General features: G+C 48.2%; 2 protein-coding genes across 2 annotated transcripts in view; one reads left to right on the plus strand and one right to left on the minus strand.

The window, feature by feature from the left end:
* Positions 1-1578: 1578 nt before the first annotated feature.
* On the minus strand, positions 1579-21266 carry BBIP1 (BBSome interacting protein 1). Its single transcript, XM_082268485.1, has 3 exons — positions 21044-21266; positions 5413-5467; positions 1579-1824 (listed from the first exon to the last, which is right to left on the minus strand). The coding sequence occupies exons 2-3, from the start codon at positions 5456-5458 to the stop codon at positions 1658-1660; spliced, it is 213 nt and encodes a 70-aa protein (XP_082124611.1). The 5' UTR covers positions 5459-5467; positions 21044-21266; the 3' UTR covers positions 1579-1657.
* A 202-nt stretch (positions 21267-21468) lies between these two features.
* The window catches only part of SHOC2 (SHOC2 leucine rich repeat scaffold protein), a 151972-nt gene continuing 146385 nt past the window's right edge, over positions 21469-27055 (plus strand). Inside the window, exon 1 of the mRNA XM_082267557.1 lies at positions 21469-21551. The gene's annotated coding sequence lies outside the window, so the exon portion shown is untranslated. The remainder of the gene's footprint in view (positions 21552-27055) is intronic.

The following is a 27055-nucleotide window of genomic DNA, read 5'->3' on the forward strand; positions in this document are numbered from 1 at the left end:
ATTTTGCAAGCGCTGTCCTTTATTTAGTTTTATCTGAGTTTTTACTTGGTGAACAATAGCTGCATTATTTTTATTTATTATATTTTATCACCAATTATTCACCATTGATTTAGCGCAGGTTTTAATTATTTAGATTGATTAATGTGCTTGTGGCAATTCGTGAAAGCACTATAGCACTTTTTTGTTACATTTGTTATGTTTGTTTAAAAAATTTGATTAATTTTACATGCGGATACCTGTGGAAGCACTATAGCACTTTTTTATCATATTTTGTTACAAGCTATGTTTGTTGAAACATTTTATTGATACAATATTGGTTTAGAATTTTTCATGGTATTAGCGCCGGTTCACATTACTGCGACGCTACTTGCAGGGGCGACCTCCGAGATCGCAGTGCGAGCAGCGCGCCGCGACCTCGGAGCGGCCGCCACAGACTTCATAACATTGAAGTCTATGGCGGTCGCCTCCTGGTCGCCCCAAAGAAGCTCCGGACCCTTTTTCTAGGTCGGAGCGACTTGTGTCGCTCCTATTAGAACGGGTCCGCAGCTTCCCTATGGGAGGCGACCTGCGGCGACCTGTGAGGCGACCAGGTCGCCTCACAGGTCGCCCCAGTGTGAACCGGCACTTAAAGTGGTTGTAAACCCACTTTGTTGACATTTACCTATAGGTAAGCCTATATTAAGGCTTACTTATAGGTGCTATAAATATATCCTAAACATGCACCGTTTAGGAGATATTTACAGTGCATGCAGCCGATGACGTCATGGGCGCATGCGCTCTGAAGGAACGGCCACAGTGCCGTGAACGGCGGCTCCCGCACTCCCGCCTCCGGCCAATCACATGGCCGGAGGACACAATCCAGGAAGCAGGACGGCCGGACATGTCGGCTGTCCTGTCGACACTGCGGGGGCTTAGTTTTTAGGTAAGTACTAGCTCATTATGCCTTTGTCTTTATAGGTTTTTTTTTCACATTGTTTTTCAGCGGCTTTACTTCCTCTTTAACCCAGTAGGATTAACAATTCTAGCACATTAAGGATTGTAAAAGTATTTATTCGGGCATACTTGTATACAGCGCTGTCACTCTTTTTGCCTATATTTGTGATTGAGACATTCTCAATAAGATAGCAGCATTATCAAGTAAAGACTAATCCCCTAGGTGCGGTCATTTGTGATATTTTTCAGAATGATGGAATGACTGCGACAGGCGTCCCGCGATTCTGTCTGCACAAATTTACGCTATTTGGCGGGCGGCAAAATTGCGCGACGATTGGGGTGCTATTGGAAGTAACAGGGATCGCAAGCGTGTCCTGCGATTTGTGTCGATTCGGGATAGTGGGCAGAAACACGGCGATTCCGCACGCCATCCAGGATGCCTAGATGTGAACAGAGCCATAATTGCTTTTGTACAAATTAGTAGATATCTGTGATTATTTTTTATTCATTCTAAAATACAAAATAAAAGAATACCAGCAGTAATGATCAGAAGCTAACTGGTTTATAACAAACACTTTACATTTATACAGAGAAGGTTCATGTTCTGTCTGTAGTCCCTCTATGATGGATGGGTCAGGCTTGCGCATTCTATAGGAGCACTATACATCTGTAGATACGGGGGGGGGGGTCATGATCTATTTGCAGTCCCCTTATATTGGACCGGTCAGGTTTGGGCATTCTGCTGATCCAGCTGAGCCATTTCCTGCTGTCGGATGACTTCTTGGGCATCGCGCTGCATCTTCTCCAGCTTTGTTAGTGTTACCGACTTCAGAGGTAAGAGCTTCGGCTTGCACAACACCATGGTGGGGACGTCTTCAACAAATAGCTGCCCTGCAAACACAGATTAGCAATCCTGTCTATGTGTTGTCATAATGTAAGGTCATAAACCAAGCCCCTCCAACCGGGAACTACAAATACAATACTTTTTATTTCATTCAATGACTCCGATGAGACTTCCTTTACATTTCATATCCAGCCCCATGCAGGGCCAGATTAACGTAGGGGCTATTGGAGCTGCAGCTCCAGGCCCCTACCTTTATATAGGCCCCGGGTTGGCCATATTCACTGTTACCGCTCTTCTGTCACTTGTAAACACAGAAGTCTGGCTTCTATGCTCGCTTCCCCAGGCAGCTCCCCCAGAACCTCCCCACACAGCACGAAGGCCGGACAAGGAGGGACAGTTGCCGATGCATGGATGTGTTTATGGGCTTCAGAGACAGCATCCCATGTTGAATTAGGCATGCATGGCTGCACCCTTCCTCCTCTGGGTGCATGCCAAGGCACGGCCCTTAAGGCCCTTCAAAATCCTCCGCACCAAGCCCATGATGCTCTTAATCCGGCCCTGGCCCCATGCTCTGCTCTTTCCTGATGTACATGTATAGTGGGGAAGGGTTAGACACTGTTTTTTTTTTTTTCCTTTATTGCTCTCACTTGGCACCTGGACTCAAAGTTAGGGGAAATCTTCCCAGCAGATCTGCCGGCCTTTAGCATTTATTGTTTGGCCACTGCTGAATGAATTCTGTGTTTTCCTTACTAAGGTGCTTACTCATGCCAGTGAAAGAAAAGCAGGATTTTTGTAGCCACTGTACAAACCCTTTTCTTGGCGTATATTGCTTACTACAGGAGGACAAATAGAAGCCCGTCTAGGTAACCACCCTCACTACCAGCATGCCCCAATTTTATAGCAAAGCAGTACCAAGAGCATGATCATAAACACAGAGAAGCTGGACCTGTGTATGAAGAAAATAATTTTACTGTGACTAGAAGGCATCATGCACACTTGACGTTAAAAAAAAAAAAAAAAAACGCCAGTAGCTTTGTAGTGAGTTTTTCAGCGTTTTTCTTAGCTTTTTTGCATTGGCGTTTTTAGTTAAAAATCACCTCTCTGCTATTTTAGTAACTCTGACTTGCCCACAATGCAACGCTTGCCAGAATTGCATCGCATAATGGCCCGTACACACGTAAATATTCGGCCAACGTCCGATCGGCCGATTGTCGGCTTGTTAGTATGATGCTTCCGACAACCGACTGCGACTTTTCGGCCGAACAAAATCTGGTGTGCAGGCTATAAAATTTTTGTAGGCCAACAAAGAACGGCCGATTGTTCGTCAGTCAGTACAGATTTCGGCCGACAAAAAGCAAATGAGCAAGACTGGGCATGCTCAGAGAAGAAAAAACACACGGAAAGTTAACCATCACATGACATCACTTCTGAAGTTGGTTTTTGTTGGCCGACAAAATTCGTGTGCAGTCTAAAGCACTTTTCAACCAACACGACAGCACTGGACAAAAGACGGCCGATCGTTCGGCCGACAATCGGTACATGTGTACGGGGCTTAAGTGTTCACACCCATGCAATAAGATTTAGGTGCGGGGAAAAAAGAGTCTTACAACATTTTGGTGCAAATGTGGACCCTTTTTTTTTCACCGCATCAAAATCGCATGGGTGTTCACACCCATGTGATGCGATTCTGTCAAGCTTACTGCATTTTGCAATTATGCAGCCAATTATGCAGACAAGTTTGTCTGCTGCAGTGGCAGATGTATAATTTATTCACAGATCTTTGCGTATAAAAGATGCAGCTGTGCAGGTGGAGCCAGGCACAACTTTGCAAAATTTGAAAAAGGATAGCTTTCAGAGAGGGGGTTACAAGTGATCCTTTTTCACACCATATTATACTCTAGGCTCCATTCACACCATCACGTTCCCATTCCCACGCAAATTGCGTGACGCGCTTGCAATCCTGTTACTTTCAATGGCAACCCAATTGTGGCACGATTTTGCCATGATTGTCGCCTGCAAACAAGATTGTGGGATGCCTGTTGCCCAAAAGAAGTTATGGATTGGGGTGCCATTGAAAGTAACATGATCGCAAACGCATCCCGCAATTTCGGGAATCACGGGCAGAACCGCAGCAGTTCTGCCCGCACTCTGGAAAGCCAAGGTGTGAATGGAGCCTAAATATGGTTGCAACATGCTCTAAAAGGTGGAGTTAGCATTTAAGGATTTTAAATCACCCCAGAGTGGAAAAAGCACTAAGAACTAGACTGATCCTATAGAGTCAGACTGGTGCGACCTGCAAAAAGTGAGAGTCCATCCACACTGGATGTAGACAACAAGTACCCGAGAACAAGACAGACTCTAAGTGCAGAGACTGCCATGAATTTCAGGCTTCACGTGGCACCTTTAGCAGGGTGTTGCAAAACTGACCGAGAGCCATTAGTAGAGTGTGAAGTGGGGGCACCAGATATAAAGGGACTGTTCCTGTCCCATGGCTGGATGTAGACATGTTGTGATTGTCTTGTGATACAGCAATGTAAAGGATCACAGTAAGAGGCATAGTCTCAGGTACTCATGAAACCCAGAGAGCTGTAAGAAGTGAGATGGCCAAAGTCACTGCAGATGGGCAACAGAAACCTATTAAAGACTGAAGTTCCAAGTGGCTCTTTGCAAGCAGAGGCAGTAGCGGGGAGAGGCTTCCTTGGTGCTGTATGGTAGGAAGGAGAGCATGGAGTGTGTGCGTGACACTCTACCTAGTGTATGACATTAGTGCTCAGTCCCTCACCATTAACCCTTTCCGCTGCAAAACCAGCAGGAATTTGGAATAATGTTGCTCAGCGACTTACGTAAAAGAGGAAGCAACCAGTACTCGTCATGATCGACCTACTCGCTAAGCAATTCTTTAGAGACACTGCAAGCAATGAGGCAATGCCAGCAACTCTGGACCTGAAATGTGTACAGCAGCTAAGTTTTACCAGAATTGAGCCTGGAAAGTGCCCAACGTGGAACCCTGTGTCCACAGGTCAGGCTATTCCCGCAATCTCCAGCTGGGTCCGACTCCGAGTGCAGAAGTACAAAAGTCAGGATGAGGATGACCTTGCTGGATAGCAGAAACTGAGGAAACAAAGCTCCAGCAGTGATATAGAGAAGTGAACTGAGGCATGCATGCTGGTAGTAAGAGTGGTTATACCTTAAACTGGGCTGGCCTGTAACAGAAGTGATCTCTAGCAGTATTGTGTAATGTGTTTCCAACAACTCCTATAGCATGTTCACAGTCTCTGGCCATCTCTTTTAGAATGCCCGAAGTCTATGACCATCTCCTGTTGCGTGTTCACAGTCCCTGATAGCTTTCTGTAGCATTACATTTACTGAATATAATGTTACCGAATCTTCAATCTGCAGAGATTATGAGCTTTTCTGATTGCGGAACCATAGATCTGACGCAGCCGGGGTTGTGTTGGACCCACTCCATCTACACGGAAAGCAAGGGTTCTTTTTTGCAGCATGCTGGCAATGGGCAGGCTTTTCTACTCAGGGCTATGAATGATTTTAAAAGGAAACTACACTTTTTGTTGTGATGCACCTGAAATGTATTTAAACTGAAAGTTCAATGAGCCTTCAAAAATAGTTTCACTCACCTTGCTTGGGTAGCACCTCCCGAAACATAGATTTTACTTCTGGCATCCTGGAGATCTAGAGACACAACAGAGAAAGACACATTTTAATAAGAAATGTATCTGCTATTATAAACGTGCTGACATTTCTACTTATACTACAAATGTGGCATAACAGGCAATTTCTTTACTGCTTATTCTATATAGGCAAAAGTATGTGAATGCCCCCCTTTCCAAATAACAGAGTTCATGTGTTTCCAGTGAAGTGTCCCGTTTTGACCCTTACATTTACCCAGTGAAAAGACTATCCTCTCAGTAATACAGAGATGAAACACATCCTCCTACATAAGTTATACCTGTTTATCTACAGTTTACCGTTTCTATTCGCTACATTTGCTCAAAGTGCTGAATTTATAAGCTTGTCTGAGATTTCAAAAAAAAAGGGGGCAGAGAGCTGCAGTTACACTCTGCAGAGCTCAGTGAGGAGAGGTCTGAGAGCTGATTGGAGGGAAGAGACACCCCCCTCCACACAGCTCACATGAACAGAGCTGAGGCTGTCAATCTGCTGGAAGTCCCTCCTCTGTCACCATTTTTTCTTGGTGTTAGGAAAAATTGTCAGAAATAAATTATGTTGATAGCAGAGGAACAAAGCAGTAGTCCGAAATTACACTTAGTGCTCTTAACCACTTAAGCCCCGGAAGATTTTACCCCCTTCCTGACCAGGGGGTTTTTTGCGATTTTTTACTGCGTGACTTTAACAGACAATTGCACGGTCATGCCAAGCTATACCTAAACAAATTTCACGTCCTTTTTTTCCCACAAACAGAGCTTTCTTTTGGTGGTATTTGATCACCTGTGCGATTTTTTGATCATGCGCTATAAACAAAAAAAGAGCATAAATTTTGCAAAAATAACAATATTTTTCACATTTTTTTATATGAAATTCCCAAAAAAAAATGTAAAAATCAAAATTTTTTAACATTTTCGGCCAATTTGTTTTATGCTACATATGTTTGGTAAAAAAAAAAAAAATCGCAAAAAGCGTATTTTGATTTGTTTGCGCAAAAGTTATCGCGTTTACTAACAAAGGGAAAGATTTTTGTCATTTTTGGTGTTTTTTTTTTTTTTAATGAGTAATGGCGGCGATCTGCGATTTTTTTTTTTTTGCGGGACTGCGACATTGCGGCGGATAGATCAGACCCTGGATTGACATTTTTGACACTTTTGGGGTTACCAGTGACATTACTGCAGTAATCAGTGCTATACATATGCACTGTTACTGTAAAAATGACACTGGCAGGGAAGGGGTTAACTTTATTGGAGAGGGAGGGGTTAAGTGTGTCCTAGGGGCGTGATTCTAACTGTGATGGGACATGTCTACTATTGTAAAAACAGAGATCAACGGTTCTACATAGTAGAACCGTCTGATCTCCATTTTTACACAGGGGAGAATGACAGGCGGCTTGTTTACATAAGCCGCCCGCCTTTCTCCCTCTCTACCGACGATCGTAGTGTGACCGGCGGACATCGGGTCCGCCGGTCACACGCGCGGACTCCTCAGTGAATGAGCCGGGGCGGGCGCGCGCTCGCCCGCTATTGGCTCACAAGCCGGTCACAGGCTAGTGACGTATATATACGTCACTCTGCCTGGCCGGGGCTGACCGCCGCAGTATATCTACTTGCGGCGGTCGGCAAGCGGTTAATTGAGACAAGTACACACTATAGAGTAATATGCTTTGTTCATATTTCATGCCTAAGGTTTACAACCACTATAAGACTAGAGTACATAAGACGTAGACAACAGTGCTCTTCCAACATCATGGTAACAGTTTAGGGAAGATCCTTTTCTGTTCCAGCATGACTATGACCCTGTGTACAAAGCCAGCTCCATAAAGATATGTTTTCACCATATGATAAACATGTTGCCGGGTGTCAAAGAGTCATAGGCACCACATCCCTACATAATCGAAATATAAAGCAGAGAGATGGGATTTTTAAGGTGCCAAGAAAACAAATTATATATCAATTTGTTTTATTGGCACCTTGAAAATCCCATCTTTACTGCTTTTTCAATATTTCGATATGGTTTCACCAGTTTGGTGTGGAGAAACTCAAGTGGCCGCACAGTGCCCTAACCTCAACCCATACTGAACACCTTTGGGATGAATTGGAATGCTGATTGTGATCCAGGACTTCTCACCCAACATCAGTACCTGACCTCCCAAATGTCATCCTGGACTGGTCAATAAAAATGCCTGAAGACCGAGCTAGGGAGAAGATCCTTGGGGCAGTGAGGGAAACCTCGTGGACTTCAGACTGTAAAGCCCAGTATACACTATTATAAAATCGGACGAATGATCATCCGGTTTTCCTCAATGATTCACAGCAGGTCGAAACCGAGGATGGTACTAACTGTACGAAACATTTTGAACGTCAAAGGTTTTTTTTTTTGTTGATTATTGTTTCTAATCAAGTGCAGCCCTTCGTATCTGATTTTTCTCATACGAAATGTCACAAGTTAGCCTGCAGTTTTCTGCTTGTGTATTCTTACCTCCTTGTTGCAGTGCTTGTCTACCCTGATTCCTTTCACATGTGTGGTTTGACTGTGCTCATCTATGGGCATCATCTGCTATTCTGTGGGCTTTTATTTCCTTCCCTTCCATCACTTCTTGGCCTGCCTCCTAGTTTGCTTGCCTATATAAGACACGCTCAATGTAACCCACATTGCCTGAGCAACTTCACAGTTCTTTGAAAGCTCCCATTTGCTTGTCACTTGTGTATCCTATGTCTGACAAGCCGTGTACCGACCCCGGCTTCATTTACTGTCTGTGCTTGTTCGCGACCCGCCCTGACCTCAGGTTGTCTCCTGGATTTCCTTTCGTCTGCTGATTGTATTCTGCACACGAGAATGGTCTCCGCATCCTCAGCTGGGTGTACCTGGGGGCGTGACCTGGTTCCAGCTTGCTGCAAGTCTATCCCCACCATCAGGGGCTCTGGTGAAGAAGTAGGCTGGGGGTTTGACTCCGTACCCTGGAGAACCCTGAGTTGGCGATCTACAAGAGCTCACTACCACAGATGCTTTAGTGGTTTGCTCAGGCCATGAGCTCCTCTGAGAAACCCCAGCCTCTTCTGGATCAACGTCAGTGTTTGGTGCAGAGTTGATGTCCAGCAGGCCTATCAAAAACAAATTATGCAGTGTCTGCAGGAACTTTCCTCCCATTTGGATCAGCTGCAGGTTGTGCCCACTTCCTCATCCTCTGTTCCGGCTCCTGTTTCAGTTCCTGCTGCTCCAGATCCGGCGGTCCCTCCAGTTGAGGGCAGTCCTTCAAATTCCAGCTGCCTCCGCCACCTCGCTATTCTGGTGATCCTAAAGCTTGTCAGGGCTTCATCAATCAGTGCTTGATCCACTTCCAGCTATTGGGCCATTATTTTCCCTCTGATCGTTCCAAGGTGGCATACATGATTTCACTCCTTTCGACAGATGCTCTGGCTTGGGCCTTGCCACTGTGGAAACATCAAGATCCTACTATTTCCAGTCTCTCTGCCTTCCTACAAGCTTCCCGTAACACCTTTTGATGTGACTTGCAGGGTCTCATCCACTTCTGGAGCCCTTCTTCGGCTTCGTCAAGGAAACATGCCTGTTGGGCAATATGCAGTTCAGTTTCACACCTTGGCTTTGGAACTGGCATGGAATAATGAGGCCCTTACTGCAACCTTTTGGCAGGGTCTAGCAGATCGTATTAAGGATGAACTAGCTGGCAGAACTATTCCCACCACCCTGCATGACTTGATCACCTTTAGCATCCAAATCGATGTCCGCTTCCAGGAGCAAGTTCTGGAAAGGACTGGTCCACGTGCCCCCCCCCCCCCAGTGGGTCGTTTCGCTCCTGTTGTCCAGAAAGTCCCAGAACAACCTATCTCTCCAGCTGTGTCGGCTTCTGAAGAACGTATGCAATTATGCCAAACACGCCTCACTCCACAAGAGCGGTCACATCACCTGAGACTTGGCCTGTCTTTACTGCGGAACTGATGGTCTTTTGAAAAAAGTCCTGTCCTATCCATACGGGAAACTCTCGGGTCCAGGTTGCTCAGAGGGAGATGATCTAGATCAGAATTTGAATTCCGCCACTTACCCTCGATTTATCATACCTGTCTCCATTCATTGGGCCCTGAACTTGTATCAGGTTTCTGTATATGTGGACTCTGGGGCACCTGGAAATTTCACAGAGGAGTCCTTGGCCACTGAATTGGGCATTACTCTTGTTCCCTTGGCAATGCCTCTACCAGTATCTGCAGTGTATGGCTCCACCTTGGCCTTGGAACCCCTATGGTTTTGAATGACCTCCATAACTATGCATGTTGATGTATTTCATCATGATGAAGTCTCCTTTCTGATCCTTCTGAAGTCCTCTAGTCCCATCATTATTAGACTTCCATGGTTGCAGAAACACTCGCCCTATCTGGATTGGATCTCTAGCCAAGTCTTAGCATGGGGGTTGCAATGCCATCAGACTTGTCTCTCTAAGGTGCGCCCACCTCTCTGTGTACCTGTGGCTGAGGTCACTACCTCTCCGATGCTCCCTCGGCTTTATCCGGCCTTCCAAGATGTTTTTTGTAAAAAAGCTGCTGACAGATTGCCCCCTCATTGTTCCTACAATTGTGCAATTGACCTTCAACCTGGGATTACGCCATCCTGAGGTTGAGACGACCCTCTCTCTATTCCTGAGACTCAAGCCATGTCTTAGGACGTCAGGGAAAATTGGCAGAAAGGATTTATCCATAAATATAATTCTCCTACTGGGGCTGGCTGCCTCTTTGTGGAGAAAAACAATGGTACTCAATGCCATCACCATTAAGAATCGGTACTCCCTACCCTTCATTTAAAAACTTTTTGACAGACTACAAGATGCTTGATTTTTCACTTAGGCAACCGTGGAGCATACTGTCAGGACCCAGACTTGAACCTGGGACCTCCACTGTGTCTGGCAATGATTCTACTTGCTGAGCCACCTGGAATTCTAGACAGCTCCCTGGAAAAATCCTTAAATGATCCTGCCGTGAATCTTAATTGCCTTGAACCTTGAACCCTTTGCCCCTCCCATGAACTTCCTGATTTAAGCCTGGTCTCTGCACTTCCTGGTTGCCAGAATATTATGCCTTCACCAGCCAATATCTCGCCTGTCTCTCCTGCTGCCGTCCGTATCTTCGCTATCATCCGTTATCGACATTTGGCTTGTTCCTCGACTTCGCTTCTGCTTAATCCCAACCTGCAACTACTCATTACTGACCTTGGCTATTCCTTGACTACGCTTCCGCTTTATCCCTACCTGCTATATCTGCTATTGGACCCTGGCTTGCTCACCTCCTGGTGGGGCGATCCTGAGGACCGCAACCTGGTGCTAACACGCAACAAAATCTATCTCCACCATCAAGAGCTCTGGCGAACACCGGTTAGTACTTAGATTCCGCACCTCAGATGAGCCTGCGTCATCTGCCTGGGTGACCTGGCTCTGTTCCTATCCTGCGGGTTCCTGTGTAAGCTTCCACTGCTATAGCTACTGGTCTTCGAGTCCAACCCCTGATCGTGACACATATGATATGATTAGGATTTGAGAGGGTGATGAATGGAAAAATTGGATTTTTGACTTACCGTAAAATCAATTTCTCTGGTGTTCATTGACCGACATGTCAGGGTGTCAATAAACCAGACCAAAAGAAGATGCAAGTAAAATAAACGCACAGCAAGAGTGAGGAGTGAAATCAGGAACAGCCGGGGGCGAGTCCTGAGCGGGTAGTCATTCAAGCCGGGGTCGAGTCTAGAAGTGGGTAGTCATCCAAGTCGGGGTCGAGTCCAGAGGCGGGTCGTCTGCGGATGCTGGGTCATCTGCTGATGCGGAATCGAGAGCCAGGAAAGTCCTCAGCAAAGCCAGGTCATGCACAGAGGAACATGGAGAACAGAAGACTGCTAGCCTTGATGCACTTTGGAGCACAAACACAAGGGCAAAAGACTGCAAGCCAACAGTTGATATATATATATATATATATATATATATATATATATATATATATAGTCAGGTGTGCAACATCATCACTGAGTGACGCCCAGGCAGCAGGCAAGTGAGGATGCAAGCAGAGTTTATATAAGACAGCAGTCTGCACATGTCCAAGATGGCTGCCAACAGGAAGGCAAGGTAAGACCTTGACAGGACACAGCTCTTGAGCTTCATAACCATTGGGTTATACTGCCCCCTACAGGAGAAGCACACTAGACAGAAAAAGAATCTGGCTACGCAAACTGTTGGCGCTATATAAAACCTGTATATTAATAATAATAATAATGATCTCACAGGAAAAATCCAGGAGAAAAAATTTCTATCTAAAAAGAAAAAAATTGCCAGGACCAGAGATCCCAGCAAGGAACTAGGTAGAAAAAAATCTGAGTACCTATAGCAGGGAGAGGGAGTATACCCCACTGGGACTGCCCAGAGGTGTAGCCAGATTCTTTTTCTGCCTAGTGTCCTACTCCTATAGGGGGCAGTATAACCCAATGGTTATGAAGATCAAGAGCTGTGTCCGTCAATGAAAGAAAGAGAAACCGCTTTTAACACAAGAGACAGGCATTATTAATATCTTCCAATGCCCTTAGGCTTGTGTAATGCCCCAACAGTCTTCCAGAACTCTGTTACACATTTTCTCTGAGCACTTGTACGTTTGTGTCATTGTGTATATGGATGACATACTTTTTTCTCCAGATTTGAACAGTCGTCAGCATGTATGCACGGTTCTTCTACGTCTTCGGTACCACTGCCTGTACGCAAAGTTGGAGAAGTGCCTCTTCAAACAAACCCAGGTTCCTTTCCTACATAGTCATGGATAAATGGCAGCTGGATACAGGGCATCCTTGGGAGTGGGGGCCGTTCTTCTCCAAATGCATGACAGTAAGCTCTGTCCTTGTGCCTTCTTCTCTAAGAAGTTTTCAGATGCGGAAAAAAATTACACCATGGGGGATTAGGAACATCTGGCTATGAAAACGGCACTGCAAGAATGGCGATATCTACTGGAGGGATCTCCTCATCGTATCCTGATTTATACCAATCATAAGAACCTCCAGTATTTTCAATCCACCCAACGTTTGATTCCCAGGCAAGGAAGATGGGCTCTCTTCTTAGCCAGGTTTAATTTTGACATAACCTTCCAGCCCAGTTCTAAAAATTTGTGACGCCTTGTCCAGATCATTTGAATCTGCTGACTCTGAGCGTCATGTCGAACCAGAACCTATTATTCCTGCCAATTGTATCCTGTACTCCACCCGTCTCAATCATCACATATCCCGCCCAGAAAAACCTTTGTGGTGCCCTCCATTCGCTCGAAGCTTTAAAAATGGGCACATGACTCTAAACTCTCTCAGGACATCCTGAAGTACAATGTACCTGTACCTTCCTGCAGTGTTACTACTGGTGGCCCTCACTTCAGAAGGATGTTGAAGAATGTCCAGGCTTGCTCCATTTGTGTGCAGTCTAAGTCCTCCATGTCTGCTTCAGCAGGTCTCCTTTTACCTATACCTGTTCCAGATGTAATTTGGTGTTGCATCTATATGGACTTTATCTCTGATCTACTCCCATCAGGGAGCTCTACCAGTATTTGGGTAGTTGTGGACAGGTTTTCTAAAATGTGTCACTTGAGGAGCCGGGTATCGTTCTGATCCCCAACCCGGCAAGGACCCCCAGGACTGTGCCTCGTATAGGCCTATTTTGCTTCTAAATGTGGATGCCAAAATCCTAGCTAAGGTCCTTGCTAATCGCCTCTCCTCCGTTATTACGGACTTGATCCATGTTGACCAGACTGGGTTCATGCCGGGTAAGGGGACAGACATAAATTAAAGGCGCCTCTTTCTGAACCTGTCAATAACGCATGACAATCCAGGTACAAGAGTCATTGCCTCTCTCGATATGGAAAAAGCATTTGACTCGGTAGAGTGGTCGTACTTGTGGGAGGTTTTGGGGCGATACGGGTTCGGTCCTAAGTATCTCCATTTGATACAGCTCCTTTATAGGGATCCCAGGGCCAGGGTTCGTACCGATGATGTGCTGTCCCAGGCCTTCCCTCTTCATAGAGGTACAAGGCACGGCTGTCCTCAGTCCCCCTTTCTTTTTGCCCTGGCTTTGGTACCTCTAGCAATTCTTGTCCGAGAGTCACCTGGGGTTGAGGGCCTATGTGTGGGGCAGCTGGAGGAGAAATTGTTTTTTGTATGTGAACGATGCTCTCTTATATCTAAATGACGCGGGTCCTTCCCTTTTGGCGGCTCTACGGCTGTTTGACAGGTTTGGTTTCTTTTCGGGTATCAGGAATAATTGGTCCGAATCAGTCCTGTTCCCCATTGATGATAGGGCGATCTCCTTTGGTGTCTCATCTCAGTTGCAGTGGGTGACGGCGTTTTAGATATCTGGGGATCCTAATTACTAGGGATATAACAGAGTTTTTTACTCCTAACCTTCGCTCCCTGGTTATCTCATTCAAGGCCAAATGTGCCTCTTGGTCAACTCTTCCTCTGAATTTGCTAGGCAGAATTAACTTGATCAAAATGATGGTCCTTCCGTGCTTCAACTATGTTTTTAGGAACTGCCTGATTTGGATTTCAGGTTCTTTCTTTAAGGAATTAGACAGCTGTATAGGCTTGTTTATTTGGAATGGGTCCCCCCCCCCCCGCGTTTGGCCCAGTCTACGTTGTCCGTTCCGGCGCGACTGGGGGGCTTAGGATTACTTAATTTTCAGACATACTTCTGCACTGCGGTGCTGGTGACGATTCATTGGTGGATGCAGGGTAGTAGGGCGAATGTGGCGGTATGTTTGGAAGCGGCCTTTCTGGGCTCTATGATGGATCTTCGCACCTTGATCTACCGAGGCTCCCATGCGTATCCTGTTACTCCTGGACCCATGTGTACTACTTGGAGGGTCTGGCGGATTGCCACAAAAAGATTTCTGGGTTCCGACCAGTTGTCGCTTGCTTAACCCCTCTGGGGAAACTCCAATCTCCCCCATCTTCGTTCTGTCCCGCACCCCCAGCTATGGGCAAGGTTTGGAATAAAGACATTGGGGGACATTATGCCAGCTGGTGTCCTATTGTCATACTCCCTGATGTCCCAGAGATTCAATCTACCGGGGTGGATGTAATTTTGGTACTTCCAGCTTTGTGTTGCAGTTGGGGCCCAGTTCCCGCAGCACCCCAATATTAAAAAGGATGCCATAGAGGAGCTGGAAGAGTCTGGGGATTTGCAAAAGCCATCGTCATCCCTTTACAGTGCTCTCCTGGGCGTTGAATCATCTAAGTTGGAGTGACTGTGGGAGTACTGGAAAGGTGATATTCCCTCAATGAATAAGGAGACTTGGGAGAATTGTATTGCTTGGGGCTCTGGGCTGGTGATATCATCCAGGGCTAAACTCATTCAGGTTAAATTCTTTCACCGGGTCTATTATACCCCCCCGCCAGGCTCCATAGGATCTTTCCTCAACGGGACCCCCTTTGCCCATGTTGTAAATCCTAGGAGGGTTCATATCTTCACATGTTTTGGGAATGTCCTCGTATTCAGACCTACTGGAGAGTTGTTTTTGATTAAATTAATCTTAGGTTGCAGACATCCTCGGTGCCGTCTCCTGCCTTGGCCCTATTGGGAATCCATGATGATGAACAACGTCCTTATCATGCTAAGCTTCTCATCTCATATCTTCTTTACTATGCTAAGAAGGAGATATTGATGAAATGGACCTCACCTGTTCAGCCTGATGTTGCAGCTTGGGACGCCATGGTTAATGTGGCCCTTCCCTTGTATAAAAAGAGGTACATGAACAGGAGATGCCCTTGGAAGTTTGAAAAGGTGTGGTCCCCTTGGACCCTTGGTTAACCATCCTGTCTGCTGAGAGTGGTTCCAGACTACAGGTTGCTTTTAAGTTTTTGTTTATGGGCTTACATTGTATCTTCTATTTACTGGGTTAAATATATGTACATGATCTATGTACGGCACGACACTGTGATGTAATGTAAGTACTGGAATGTTTTCCTTTTCCTCCATAAAGCACTACTATTGTTAAAATAAAAAAAAATGTCAAACTCCACTTCCAGGACTACCCTCTGCTCTCATTTTGGCTTCCATCCTCAGGGGAAATCTTTCGTCTTCATGGTATGCCCTCGTACATTGTCTCTAATAGAGAAATTCAGTCTACAGCCCACTTCTGGAGGACTCTGGCCCCATCCTTTGGAATCAACTTGGACTTCTTTCTCCTCAAAAATTGTGTATTTGTGCAGTCTCAAAAACCTGCAAGAATCATACGTATTGTGAAAGTGCATTTAGTTAAAATTATCATGGGCTGTGCTCAGTGTACCAAATATCACATATACATAGGCATATATAAAGTGCTGAGTGCTGTTAATACCATTATCCACGTGAGTGATTCTGTGTTTGTGACAGTATATGGCGCCAGTGGATCTCCACCTGTTACGCCGCTGCTTACCGCACTTGTAAAGTAGATCACTCAGTCTTCCTCGGTCACTGAAATAGAAGATAAGCCTCCATTGCGTAGCATATGTTGATAATGTTTAAAGTAGCATAGCATCCACTCACATTTAGGGAGTTCACTGGAGCGCTCCAGATGGCGTCGAATGGCGAAACGCGTAGGGCGTGGTTGTAGTACGTCACTTCCGGGAACGGTGGTTTGAGCCGGTGGAACGCGGAAGCAGCTCGGCGAACACCTTAAGCTGATAGTGAACTCCCTAAATGTGAGACAAAAATCTGGTGAGCAAGACTGAGCATGCTCAGAGAAGAACAAACACACGGAAAGTAAACCATCACATGACATCACTTCTGAAGTAGATTTTTGTTGGCCGAGAAAATTCGTGTGCAGTCTAGAGCACATTCCAACCAACACAACAACACTGGACAAAAGTTGACCGATCGGATGGCCGATAATGGTTGCGTGTGTACGAGGCATAAGTTTCAAAAAGATTTCAACTAATAAAAATCTGCCCTCCAAAAATACAATTCTTGCCTCCTCCCTTCCAAGCAGACCTATTTTTTCACTCTCATCAACAACTTATCATCCTGTACTTGTCAACTCTCTACTTCGTCCTCAACTGCATCCACACACTAATTCACTCACTGCCCAGGAGATCGCCAATCACTTCAAACATAAGATTGATACAATTTGTGAAGCGATCCCTGCTGTACAGATACCTTTTCCACTTAACACTCCTTGTCCACAGGTACAATCATTACTTCCTGCATTCAACCCGCCACTATAGACGAGGTTGCTAAACTTTTCTCTAACGTCCACCTTACCACCTGCCCCCTGTTCCCTCACAAATGCTATGGTCAAACTCTGGCTCTATCCTACACTCTTGAACGCACATCTTCAATCTCTCCCTCTTTAATGGTATCTTACCCAACTCTTTAAAACATGCACTAGTCACCCCAATACTTAAAAAGCCATCACCGGACCCCACCAATCTTAACAACCTAAGCCCCGTCTCCTTGCTCCCCTTTTTATCCAAACTCCTTAGTGAGGTGGTCGCTAAGTTGACTGTAGACCAGACTATTGAGAATAACCTTCTTGATCCCCTTCAGTCTGGATTCCGCCCTCAACACTCCACAGAAAAGGTCCTCCTAAAACTCACAAACGATCTGCTAGCAACTAAATCCAATGGACACTATTCTGTACTCTCTATGCTGACAACACCCAAATCTATCTCTCTACCTCTCAGTTCACTCCATCAGTTTCCTCAACTATCACTAATTTACTAACACATATCAGTCTAGATGTCATACCACTTCCTCAAACTCGATCTATCCAAAACTGATCTCGTAATATTTCCTTTCCCACGTGCCTCTTCCCCTGATTTCCCTATTAAGATTGATAGCACTACAATCAGCCCGTTCCCACATGCCAAGGTTGTAGGTATAATCCTATCCTTTTGTCCCTACCTCCAATCACTGTACAAATCTTGCCACCTCAATCGCCACAGCATTTCGAGAATACGCCCCTTCCTAACCAATGACACCACAAAGCTCCTGGTTCACTTCCTGGTTATCTCTGCAACTCCATTATCATTGGATTACCTTTACATAGGTTATCCCCCCTTCAGTCCATCATGAATGCTGCTAGGTTACCCCCCTTCAGTCCATCATGAATGCTGCTAGGTTACCCCCCTTCAGTCCATCATGAATGCTGCTAGGTTATCCCCCCTTCAGTCCATCATAAATGCTGCTGTCAGGCTCATCCACCTTACCAACCGTTCAGTGTCTGCCACACCTCTCTGTCAATCCTTCCACTGGCTTCCGCTCACCCAACAAATGAAATTTAAATTGCCAATAACAAATTACAAAGCCATCCACACCTCTGCCCCCCAGCTACATCACTAACCTAGTCTCAAAATACCACCCTACTCATTCCCTTCATTCCTCCCAAGACCTCCTGCTCCATCGTTCCCTTATCACCTCCTCCCATGCTCGCCTCCAGGACTTTTCCAGAGTCTCTCATATCCCATGGAATGCCCTACCCCAATCTGTCCGACTATCTCCTACTATGTTTGCATTTAGACGATCCCTGAGAACCCTTCTCCTCAGAGAAGCCTATTCTGCCTCCACCTAACAACTGTACTTTTATTTTCTCCATCAGCTCATCCCACACAGTTATTACATTTTATATCACTTGACCCTCCCTTCTAGATTGTAAACTCTAACTAGCAGGGCTCTCTGATTCCTCCTGCATTGAATTGTATTGTAACTGTACCCTCATGTTGTAAAGTGCTGCACAAACTGTTGGCGCTATATAAATCCTTTATAATATTATTAATAATTATAATAATAAATTATAGTGCAAAGAAACAAGCCAGGAGACCATAGAGTGGTAAAATCCTAGCTGCATAGTTCATAATCCCAAAAAAGGTATAGCAACCAGCTTCAAAGGACGTGCAGCTACTCAGCAGATAGAAGCAACATCTGTAGAAATGGAAAGGACAGAAGAAGGCAATTCTAAGAGCAGCAGATTAAATAATTTATTAGTAAAAAATGCAAATAAGCCACTCACATGAAGTAGGAATAAAAGTGCATATCAAGCTTAAAAAAGAGAAGTATGGGAATGTTTTTTTTATTTTAGAATCATACTTACCTAGGTGGATACAGCATCGGTCCCCCACTGGCCCCAAGGCTGAGAACCGTGTGATCAAACACCGCTGATCGCTCGGATCTCAGAGCTCCCTGAGCAGAAAGCTGGGGACTGTCAGTCACCGGCTCTCTGCTTTGAACCCCCCTGGAGCGCTGAGCTGTGGAGGGGGAGGGAGCGGCCGACCCAGGCTCTCAGCGGCTTGCTGAGAGGCTGTGCTGGGTGCCAGTCCAGGCATGTGGGTGATTTCTGACCAAGTAGTTGCAATCTTTCCCAAGCCTGGACTGGCTCTGTGACGACAGCCAACAGCTGGCTTCAGCCTGCTGTCTGCTAAAAATGGATCAAAGGAGTGCAGACGGAACTGCACTCTTGTGATTCACAGGAGAAGTACAGCCAAATGAGCTTTGGCCGTACTTCTCCTTTAAAAGCTGCCATTCAAGAGGACCTGGGTCATCTGACGCAGATGGGAGCAACACTGGCAGTGGGGATGGGGAGTTAGGGGATGCACAAGCTTAAAACCAGAGGATACATAAGCTCAGGAGCCTCTGACAGCATGGGAACTTATCTGATGACATCAGATGCCAGAAGGCGTTCAGGGGGCATGGCTATGTGGTTTCAAAGGGGCAATGCCTGTTTCTCAAGCCTGGCACCAGGCTTGACAAAGAGTCAGGAATGCCTTGAAATGCGTAGCTATGTCCCCAGGACATGCCCCCGGTGTCTGACATCATCAACTGGGTCCCTCTGGAATCTTCTCCCAAAAGTGCTCTGAGCTTCCTATGCCTATCCAGTCGGCAGCAGTGCTGCATGATCCCTGGACTGGATGCCCCTGCTACAGGGTTCCTTGGATGTTCTGATTTCTTATGCTCTACATTTCTACACAAACTAAACTTACTTCACGTGAGTTGCCAATTTGCTTTTATCGTGCAAAAATTTTTTTTAACCACTTAAGCCCCGGAAGATTTTACCCCCTTCCTGACCAGGGTTTTTTTTGTGATTTTTTTACTGCGTGGCTTTAACGGACAATTGCGCGGTTGTGCGACGCTGTACCTAAACAAATTTGACGTCCTTTTTTTCCCACAAACAGAGCTTTCTTTTGGTGGTATTTGATCACCTGTGCGATTTTTTGATCATGCGCTATAAACAAAAAAAGAGCGTCAATTTTGCATAAATAACAATATTTTTTTTGAAATTCCCCCCAAAAAAATGTAAAAATCAAAATTTTTTAACATTTTCGGCCAATTTGTTTTATGCTACATATGTTTGGTAAAAAAAAATTGCAAAAAGCGTATTTTGATTGGTTTGCACAAAAGTTATTGCGTTTACTAACAAAGGGAAAGATTTTTGTCATTTTTGGTGTTTTTTCTTTTAACGAGTAATGGCGGCGATCTGCGATTTTTTTTGCGGTACTGTGACATTGGGGCGGACAGATCGGACCCTTGACTGACATTTTTGACACTTTTGGGGTTACCAGTGACATTACTACAGTAATCAGTGCTATACATATGCACTGTTACTGTAAAAATGACACTGGCAGGGAAGGGGTTAACTGTATTGGAGAGGGAGGGGTTAAGTGTGTCCTAGGGGCGTGATTCTAACTGTGATTGGACATGGCTACTAGTGTAAAAACAGAGATCAACGGTCCTACATAGTAGAACCGTCTGATCTCCATTTTTACACAGGGGAGAATGACAGGCGGCTTGTTTACATTAGCCGCCTGCCTTTCTCCCTTCCCGGCGAACGATCGCGAGTGACCGGCGGACATCGGGTCTGCCGGTCACACGCACTGACTTCTTAGGGAACGAGCCGGGACGGGCGCACGCCCGCCCGCTATTGGCTCACAAGCCGGTAACAGGCTAGTGAGGTATATATACGTCACTTTGCCTGGCCGGGGCTGACCGCCGCAGTATATGTACTTGCGGCGGTCGGCAAGTGGTTAATTAATGCTGCACTTAGATGATGCCCTCTGCTGTGCGCACTTTTATGTCTTGATTCAGGGATTTCTTCTGTCCAAGTAGGAGGAGCTGCATCTTGTGAAGGAAAGCTTACCAGAGTCAACCCCTGACATAGCAGATAAAGGCTAGTTTATGGGAGGTTACCCATACACTACTTGCGCCATAAAGACGTTTCTTTTTAACCCCTTGGAGCTGGGCGCACGCAAATATGTGGGCCTTGGCGCAGAGCGACCGCAAAGTTGCGTAAAATGGTGTAAATAAAGCTTTGCAGAGAGCGCGTTTCCAGTTACTGGCGGCTAACGGGAAAGTGACCCCTGTGACAGCCATGTCACATGATCCTAAACCCCCTTAAAGAGCCAAGAAAGTACAATGAGGGCTGCTCACTCCCCTGTGTAATGTATGTAGATGACATGGAGAGCATTGCTCCTTGGTAGGAAGATTCTCCTTCCATAATTCTCCTGGCAGTGGACACACAATGACCATATTGGGTCCCCCCCATTCACCACCCCTCTTCCCAGAGCCCAGAAAGGCCTCCCCACTGCCTTGTTTACCTCTCTCTCTGCAGAAGACGTGCTTCAGACCTGTTGCCAAGCAACGTCCGCCGTCAAAACGTCCAGCGTGAGCCTCTCGCAATGCACCATGGGATCTATAGTCCCAATTCAAGAATTACGTTAAATTGGCCGCAGTATACCGAAAACACAGATCTATGTCACATTCACAGCCTGCGGGGATCCGGCAGGTGAATAAAACACGTACTGAAAAATCAAGCTATTGTTTATTTCATTCCTGTCTGCGGTAATATGAAATTGTCCGGTTTGAATAAAGATTGTTGAAAAGAGAAAAAAGATAAAAGATCGCGAGAGAACGCATGTGGATGTCACGTGACGCCAACAAGCGGGTGGGTTGTGGTGACAGCTGAGTCACGTGAGGCGGAGGGAGGAGAGCGTGGTGACGTCATGCGACGCAGCGCGGAGGAGGAGGCGGAGCGGAGGAGGAGGAGGAGGATGGCGGCGGGTAGCAGAGCGGGGAGACGGGCGGAGGAATAACAACAACATGACGGTGAGCAGAACCACGGGCAGCCCCGGGATCCCTTCCCGCTGTGTGTGAGGGGGGTCATGGAGGGGAGGGACTGAGACCGCAGGGACCCTTCCTCACAGGCCTGAGGGACTGACTGACACCCTGCACCGTCCACTGAGCGACCCCCCCGTCTGTGTGCGCTGACTCCGCCCCCGGGGTGACACCCCCCCACCATCACCCTATCTATGACCGACCCCCCTCATCACCCCAACTGTGACTGACCCCCCCCCCCATCATCTCCTCCTCCATGGCTGACCCCCCCACCCCAACCATCGCCCTATCCATCACTGACCCCCCACCCACCCCTATCACACCCTCCATCCCCGTACACTGAGTGACCCCCCCCCCATCTTCATCCCTCAACCTGTCACTAAGTGACCCCCCCTCCCCCACTGACCCACCTCATCGCCATGACTGCCAACACCCCCTGAGTCCCCCTTTACTGAGGACCCCCAGAATCCTCTCCCTGGCTGAACCCCCCCCCCTTCACACTACCTATGGCTGACACCCCCCCCCCCAATCACACCATCTATTGCTGACCCCCCCTCCCATCACACTGTCTATGGCTGACCCCCCCAAGCACACTTTCTATGACTGACACCCCCCCATATCACAATGTCTAAAGCTGACCCCTCCATATCACACCATCTATGGCTGACACCCCCCCCCCCCAATCACACCATCTTTTGCTGACCCCCCCCAATCACACCATCTTTTGCTGACCCCCCTCCCATCACACTGTCTATGGCTGACCCCCCCCCCCCCCAAGCACACTTTCTATGACTGACACCCCCCCCCCCCATATCACAATGTCTAAAGCTGACCCCTCCATATCACACCGTCTATGGCTGACCCCCCCCCCCCAATCACAACATCTATTGCTGACCCCCCCCCCCAAGCACACTGTCTATGGCTGACCCCCCCCCCCCAATGGCTGACCCCCCTCCCCAATCACACTTTCTATGACTGACACCCCCCTTTTCCCCATATCACAATGTCTAAAGCTGACCCCTCCATATCACACCGTCTATGGCCCACCCCCCCAAATCACACCCTCTGGGGCTGACACCACCCCCCCCCCCAAATCACACCATCTGTGGCTGACACCCCCCCCCCCCCAATCACACCATCTGTGGCTGACACCCCCCCCCCCCAATCACACCATCTATGGTTGACACCCCCCCCCCCCAATCACACCATCTATGGCTGACACCACCCCCCCCCCCAAATCACACCATCTATGGCTGACACCACCCCCCCCCCCCAATCACACCATCTGTGGTTGACACCCCCCCCCCAATCACACCATCTATGGTTGACACCCCCCCCCCCAAATCACACCATCTATGGCTGACACCACCCCCCCCCCCCAAATCACACCATCTATGGCTGACACCCCCCCCCCCCCCAAATCACACCATCTGTGGCTGACACCCCCCCCCCCAAATCACACCATCTATGGCTGACACCCCCCCCCAATCACACCATCTATTGCTGACCCCCCCCATCACACTTTCTATGACTGACACCCCGCCATATCACAACGTCTAAAGCTGACCCCTCCATATCACACCGTCTATGCCCCCCCCCAAATCACATCATCTGGGGCTGACACCCCCCCAAATCACACCATCTATGGCTGACACCCCCCCCCCCTCAATCACACCATTTATGGCTGACACCCCCCCCCCAAATCACACCATCTATGGCTGATGTCTCCCCCCCCTCCCTTTCACCTCATCCATGACTGATGTCTTCCCCCCCCCCCTTTCACCTCATCCATGACTGATGTCTCCCCCCCCCCCTCCCTTTCACCTCATCCATGACTGATCTCCCCCCCCTCCCTTTCACCTCATCCATGACTGATCTCCCCCCCCCCCCCTTTCACCTCATCCATGACTGATGTCTCCCCCCCTCCCTTTCACCTCATCCATGACTGATGTCTTCCCCCCCTCCCTTTCACCTCATCCATGACTGATCTCCCCCCCCCTCCCTTTCACCTCATCCATGACTGATCTCCCCCCCTCCCTTTCACCTCATCCATGACTGATCTCCCCCCCCCCCCCTTTCACCTCATCCATGACTGATCTCCCCCCCCCCCCCCCTTTCACCTCATCCATGACTGATCTCCCCCCCCCCCCCTTTCACCTCATCCATGACTGATCTCCCCCCCCCCCTTCACCTCATCCATGACTGATCTCCCCCCCCCCCCACCTCATCCATGACTGATCCCCCCCCCCCACCTCATCCATGACTGATCTCCCCTCCCCCCCTTTCACCTCATCCATGACTGATCTCCCCCCCCTCCCTTTCACCTCATCCATGACTGATATCCCCCCTCCTCCCTTTCACCTCATCCATGACTGATGTCTCCCCCCCCCCCCTCCCTTTCACCTCATCCATGACTGATCTCCCCCCCCCCCCCTTTCACCTCATCCATGACTGATCCCCCCCCCCCCTTTCACCTCATCCATGACTGATTTCCCCCCCCCCTTTCACCTCATCCATGACTGATGTCTCCCCCCCCCCTCCCTTTCACCTCATCCATGACTGATCTCCCCCCCACCCTTTCCCATCCATGACATATCCCCCCCAATCTCATCCATGACATATCCCCCCCCCCCATCTCTTCCATAACTGGACTGATCCCCTCCCCCTTCATCTCGTCCATGACGGATCCCCCCCTTCATCTCTTCCATGACTGACCCCCTGCCCCTCCTCTTTCATCTCTTCCATGACTGACCCCTCCTCCTCTTTCATCTCACCCATGACTGATTTCCCCCCCCCCCCAAATCACCTCAGCCCCACCTGAGACACCTGATTCTCTCCCTTCCTGAATGTTATTCATCGCGTTTCTTCCATTCTAAATCTGACTGATATCCCACTTCCCCACCCCTTTCCATTGTGTGACCCCCCCCACCTAGTCACTAACACCACAGTTTGACCCCCCCCCCCCCCCCCCATCTCTTTACACTCTATACTCTTTTCTCTAATATATGATCCCCACACACCTTCTTTCTCCAACTGTCTAATATCACCATTGATGTGCCCCCCCCCCCCCCCCAACAACTAAAATGTTCACCTAATTAGAAAAATGGAAAAGGAGAACAGACACCGCACACCCCGGTCTTCACTCTACATATTTCCAGGGAGGCTGAGCTGGCAGGGTCCATGCAGTCCGGCAATTATAAATCCCTACTAATTTTCTTCATCCATGTGCGGCACTTTCTGGATGGAGCAGAGCCATTCTGATCTGTCCCAGCACTGCTACACAGAGAAGAGCGGGGATTTCCAACCCCTGGAATAGCTGCATGGACACCGACCGCTCAGCATCCTCAGGGGTGAGTACAGCGGGGTCCGGCTTTGGAGGAAGTGCACAGTCTTCACCTTCGGGGGTTTTTTTTTTCTGCAAAGGTGGATTAAAGCCAGCCATAAATGGATCAAAATGTTTCCAGTTCAGCATGGACCGGAGAAATTTGAGTCATGTATAGGCAGATTGATTGGCTTCTGTACAACCGGCCTGTAAGAAAATGTTCGCTCGATCAGTGCCACTGGCTATCGCCGGCAGTGCTGAGGAGTGTATTCTGACGGTGGGGGAAGTCTCCCTGTTCTCAGAATACAATAGCTCTGCAGGAGGGATCCACCCCCCCCCCCCCCCCGTCCACCTCAACCCGCTGGTTGAATGGAAGAAAATGAAACCTATATTGCCAGACTAACACTTTAAATTGAACTCAAGCCAGAGTTTATTGGTTTTGGATAGACCAGAGAAGGGTTAATTAAGACATCTTTTAGGTTTTAATTGAAGTTTGTGTCCTTATTAGTGAGCTTTCCTTTATTACAGAGGCAGAGTAATAAGCTGTGGAAACAGCACCAAACTTAGGAGGATTCCACCTTTTGCCGGTATTCGTTGGCACAGGTGTCCATGTTGTGAGAGATCCCCCTTACCCCGTGTTGTGAGAGATCCCCCTTACCCCGTGTTGTGAGAGATCCCCCTTACCCCGTGTTGTGAGAGATCCCCCTTACCCCGTGTTGTGAGAGATCCCCCTTACCCCGTGTTGTGAGAGATCCCCCTTACCCCGTGTTGTGAGAGATCCCCCTTACCCCGTGTTGTGAGAGATCCCCCTTACCCCGTGTTGTGAGAGATCCCCCTTACCCCGTGTTGTGAGAGATCCCCCTTACCCCGTGTTGTGAGAGATCCCCCTTACCCCGTGTTGTGAGAGATCCCCCTTACCCCGTGTTGTGAGAGATCCCCCTTACCCCGTGTTGTGAGAGATCCCCCTTACCCCGTGTTGTGAGAGATCCCCCTTACCCCGTGTTGTGAGAGATCCCCCTTACCCCGTGTTGTGAGAGATCCCCCTTACCCCGTGTTGTGAGAGATCCCCCTTACCCCGTGTTGTGAGAGATCCCCCTTACCCCGTGTTGTGAGAGATCCCCCTTACCCCGTGTTGTGAGAGATCCCCCTTACCCCGTGTTGTGAGAGATCCCCCTTACCCCGTGTTGTGAGAGATCCCCCTTACCCCGTGTTGTGAGAGATCCCCCTTACCCCGTGTTGTGAGAGATCCCCCTTACCCCGTGTTGTGAGAGATCCCCCTTACCCCGTGTTGTGAGAGATCCCCCTTACCCCGTGTTGTGAGAGATCCCCCTTACCCCGTGTTGTGAGAGATCCCCCTTACCCCGTGTTGTGAGAGATCCCCCTTACCCCGTGTTGTGAGAGATCCCCCTTACCCCGTGTTGTGAGAGATCCCCCTTACCCCGTGTTGTGAGAGATCCCCCTTACCCCGTGTTGTGAGAGATCCCCCTTACCCCGTGTTGTGAGAGATCCCCCTTACCCCGTGTTGTGAGAGATCCCCCTTACCCCGTGTTGTGAGAGATCCCCCTTACCCCGTGTTGTGAGAGATCCCCCTTACCCCGTGTTGTGAGAGATCCCCCTTACCCCGTGTTGTGAGAGATCCCCCTTACCCCGTGTTGTGAGAGATCCCCCTTACCCCGTGTTGTGAGAGATCCCCCTTACCCCGTGTTGTGAGAGATCCCCCTTACCCCGTGTTGTGAGAGATCCCCCTTACCCCGTGTTGTGAGAGATCCCCCTTACCCCGTGTTGTGAGAGATCCCCCTTACCCCGTGTTGTGAGAGATCCCCCTTACCCCGTGTTGTGAGAGATCCCCCTTACCCCGTGTTGTGAGAGATCCCCCTTACCCCGTGTTGTGAGAGATCCCCCTTACCCCGTGTTGTGAGAGATCCCCCTTACCCCGTGTTGTGAGAGATCCCCCTTACCCCGTGTTGTGAGAGATCCCCCTTACCCCGTGTTGTGAGAGATCCCCCTTACCCCGTGTTGTGAGAGATCCCCCTTACCCCGTGTTGTGAGAGATCCCCCTTACCCCGTGTTGTGAGAGATCCCCCTTACCCCGTGTTGTGAGAGATCCCCCTTACCCCGTGTTGTGAGAGATCCCCCTTACCCCGTGTTGTGAGAGATCCCCCTTACCCCGTGT

Source organism: Pelophylax lessonae, assembly GCF_965119305.1.
Source record: "Pelophylax lessonae genome assembly, chromosome: 9".
Classification (NCBI taxonomy): Eukaryota; Metazoa; Chordata; class Amphibia; order Anura; family Ranidae; genus Pelophylax; species Pelophylax lessonae.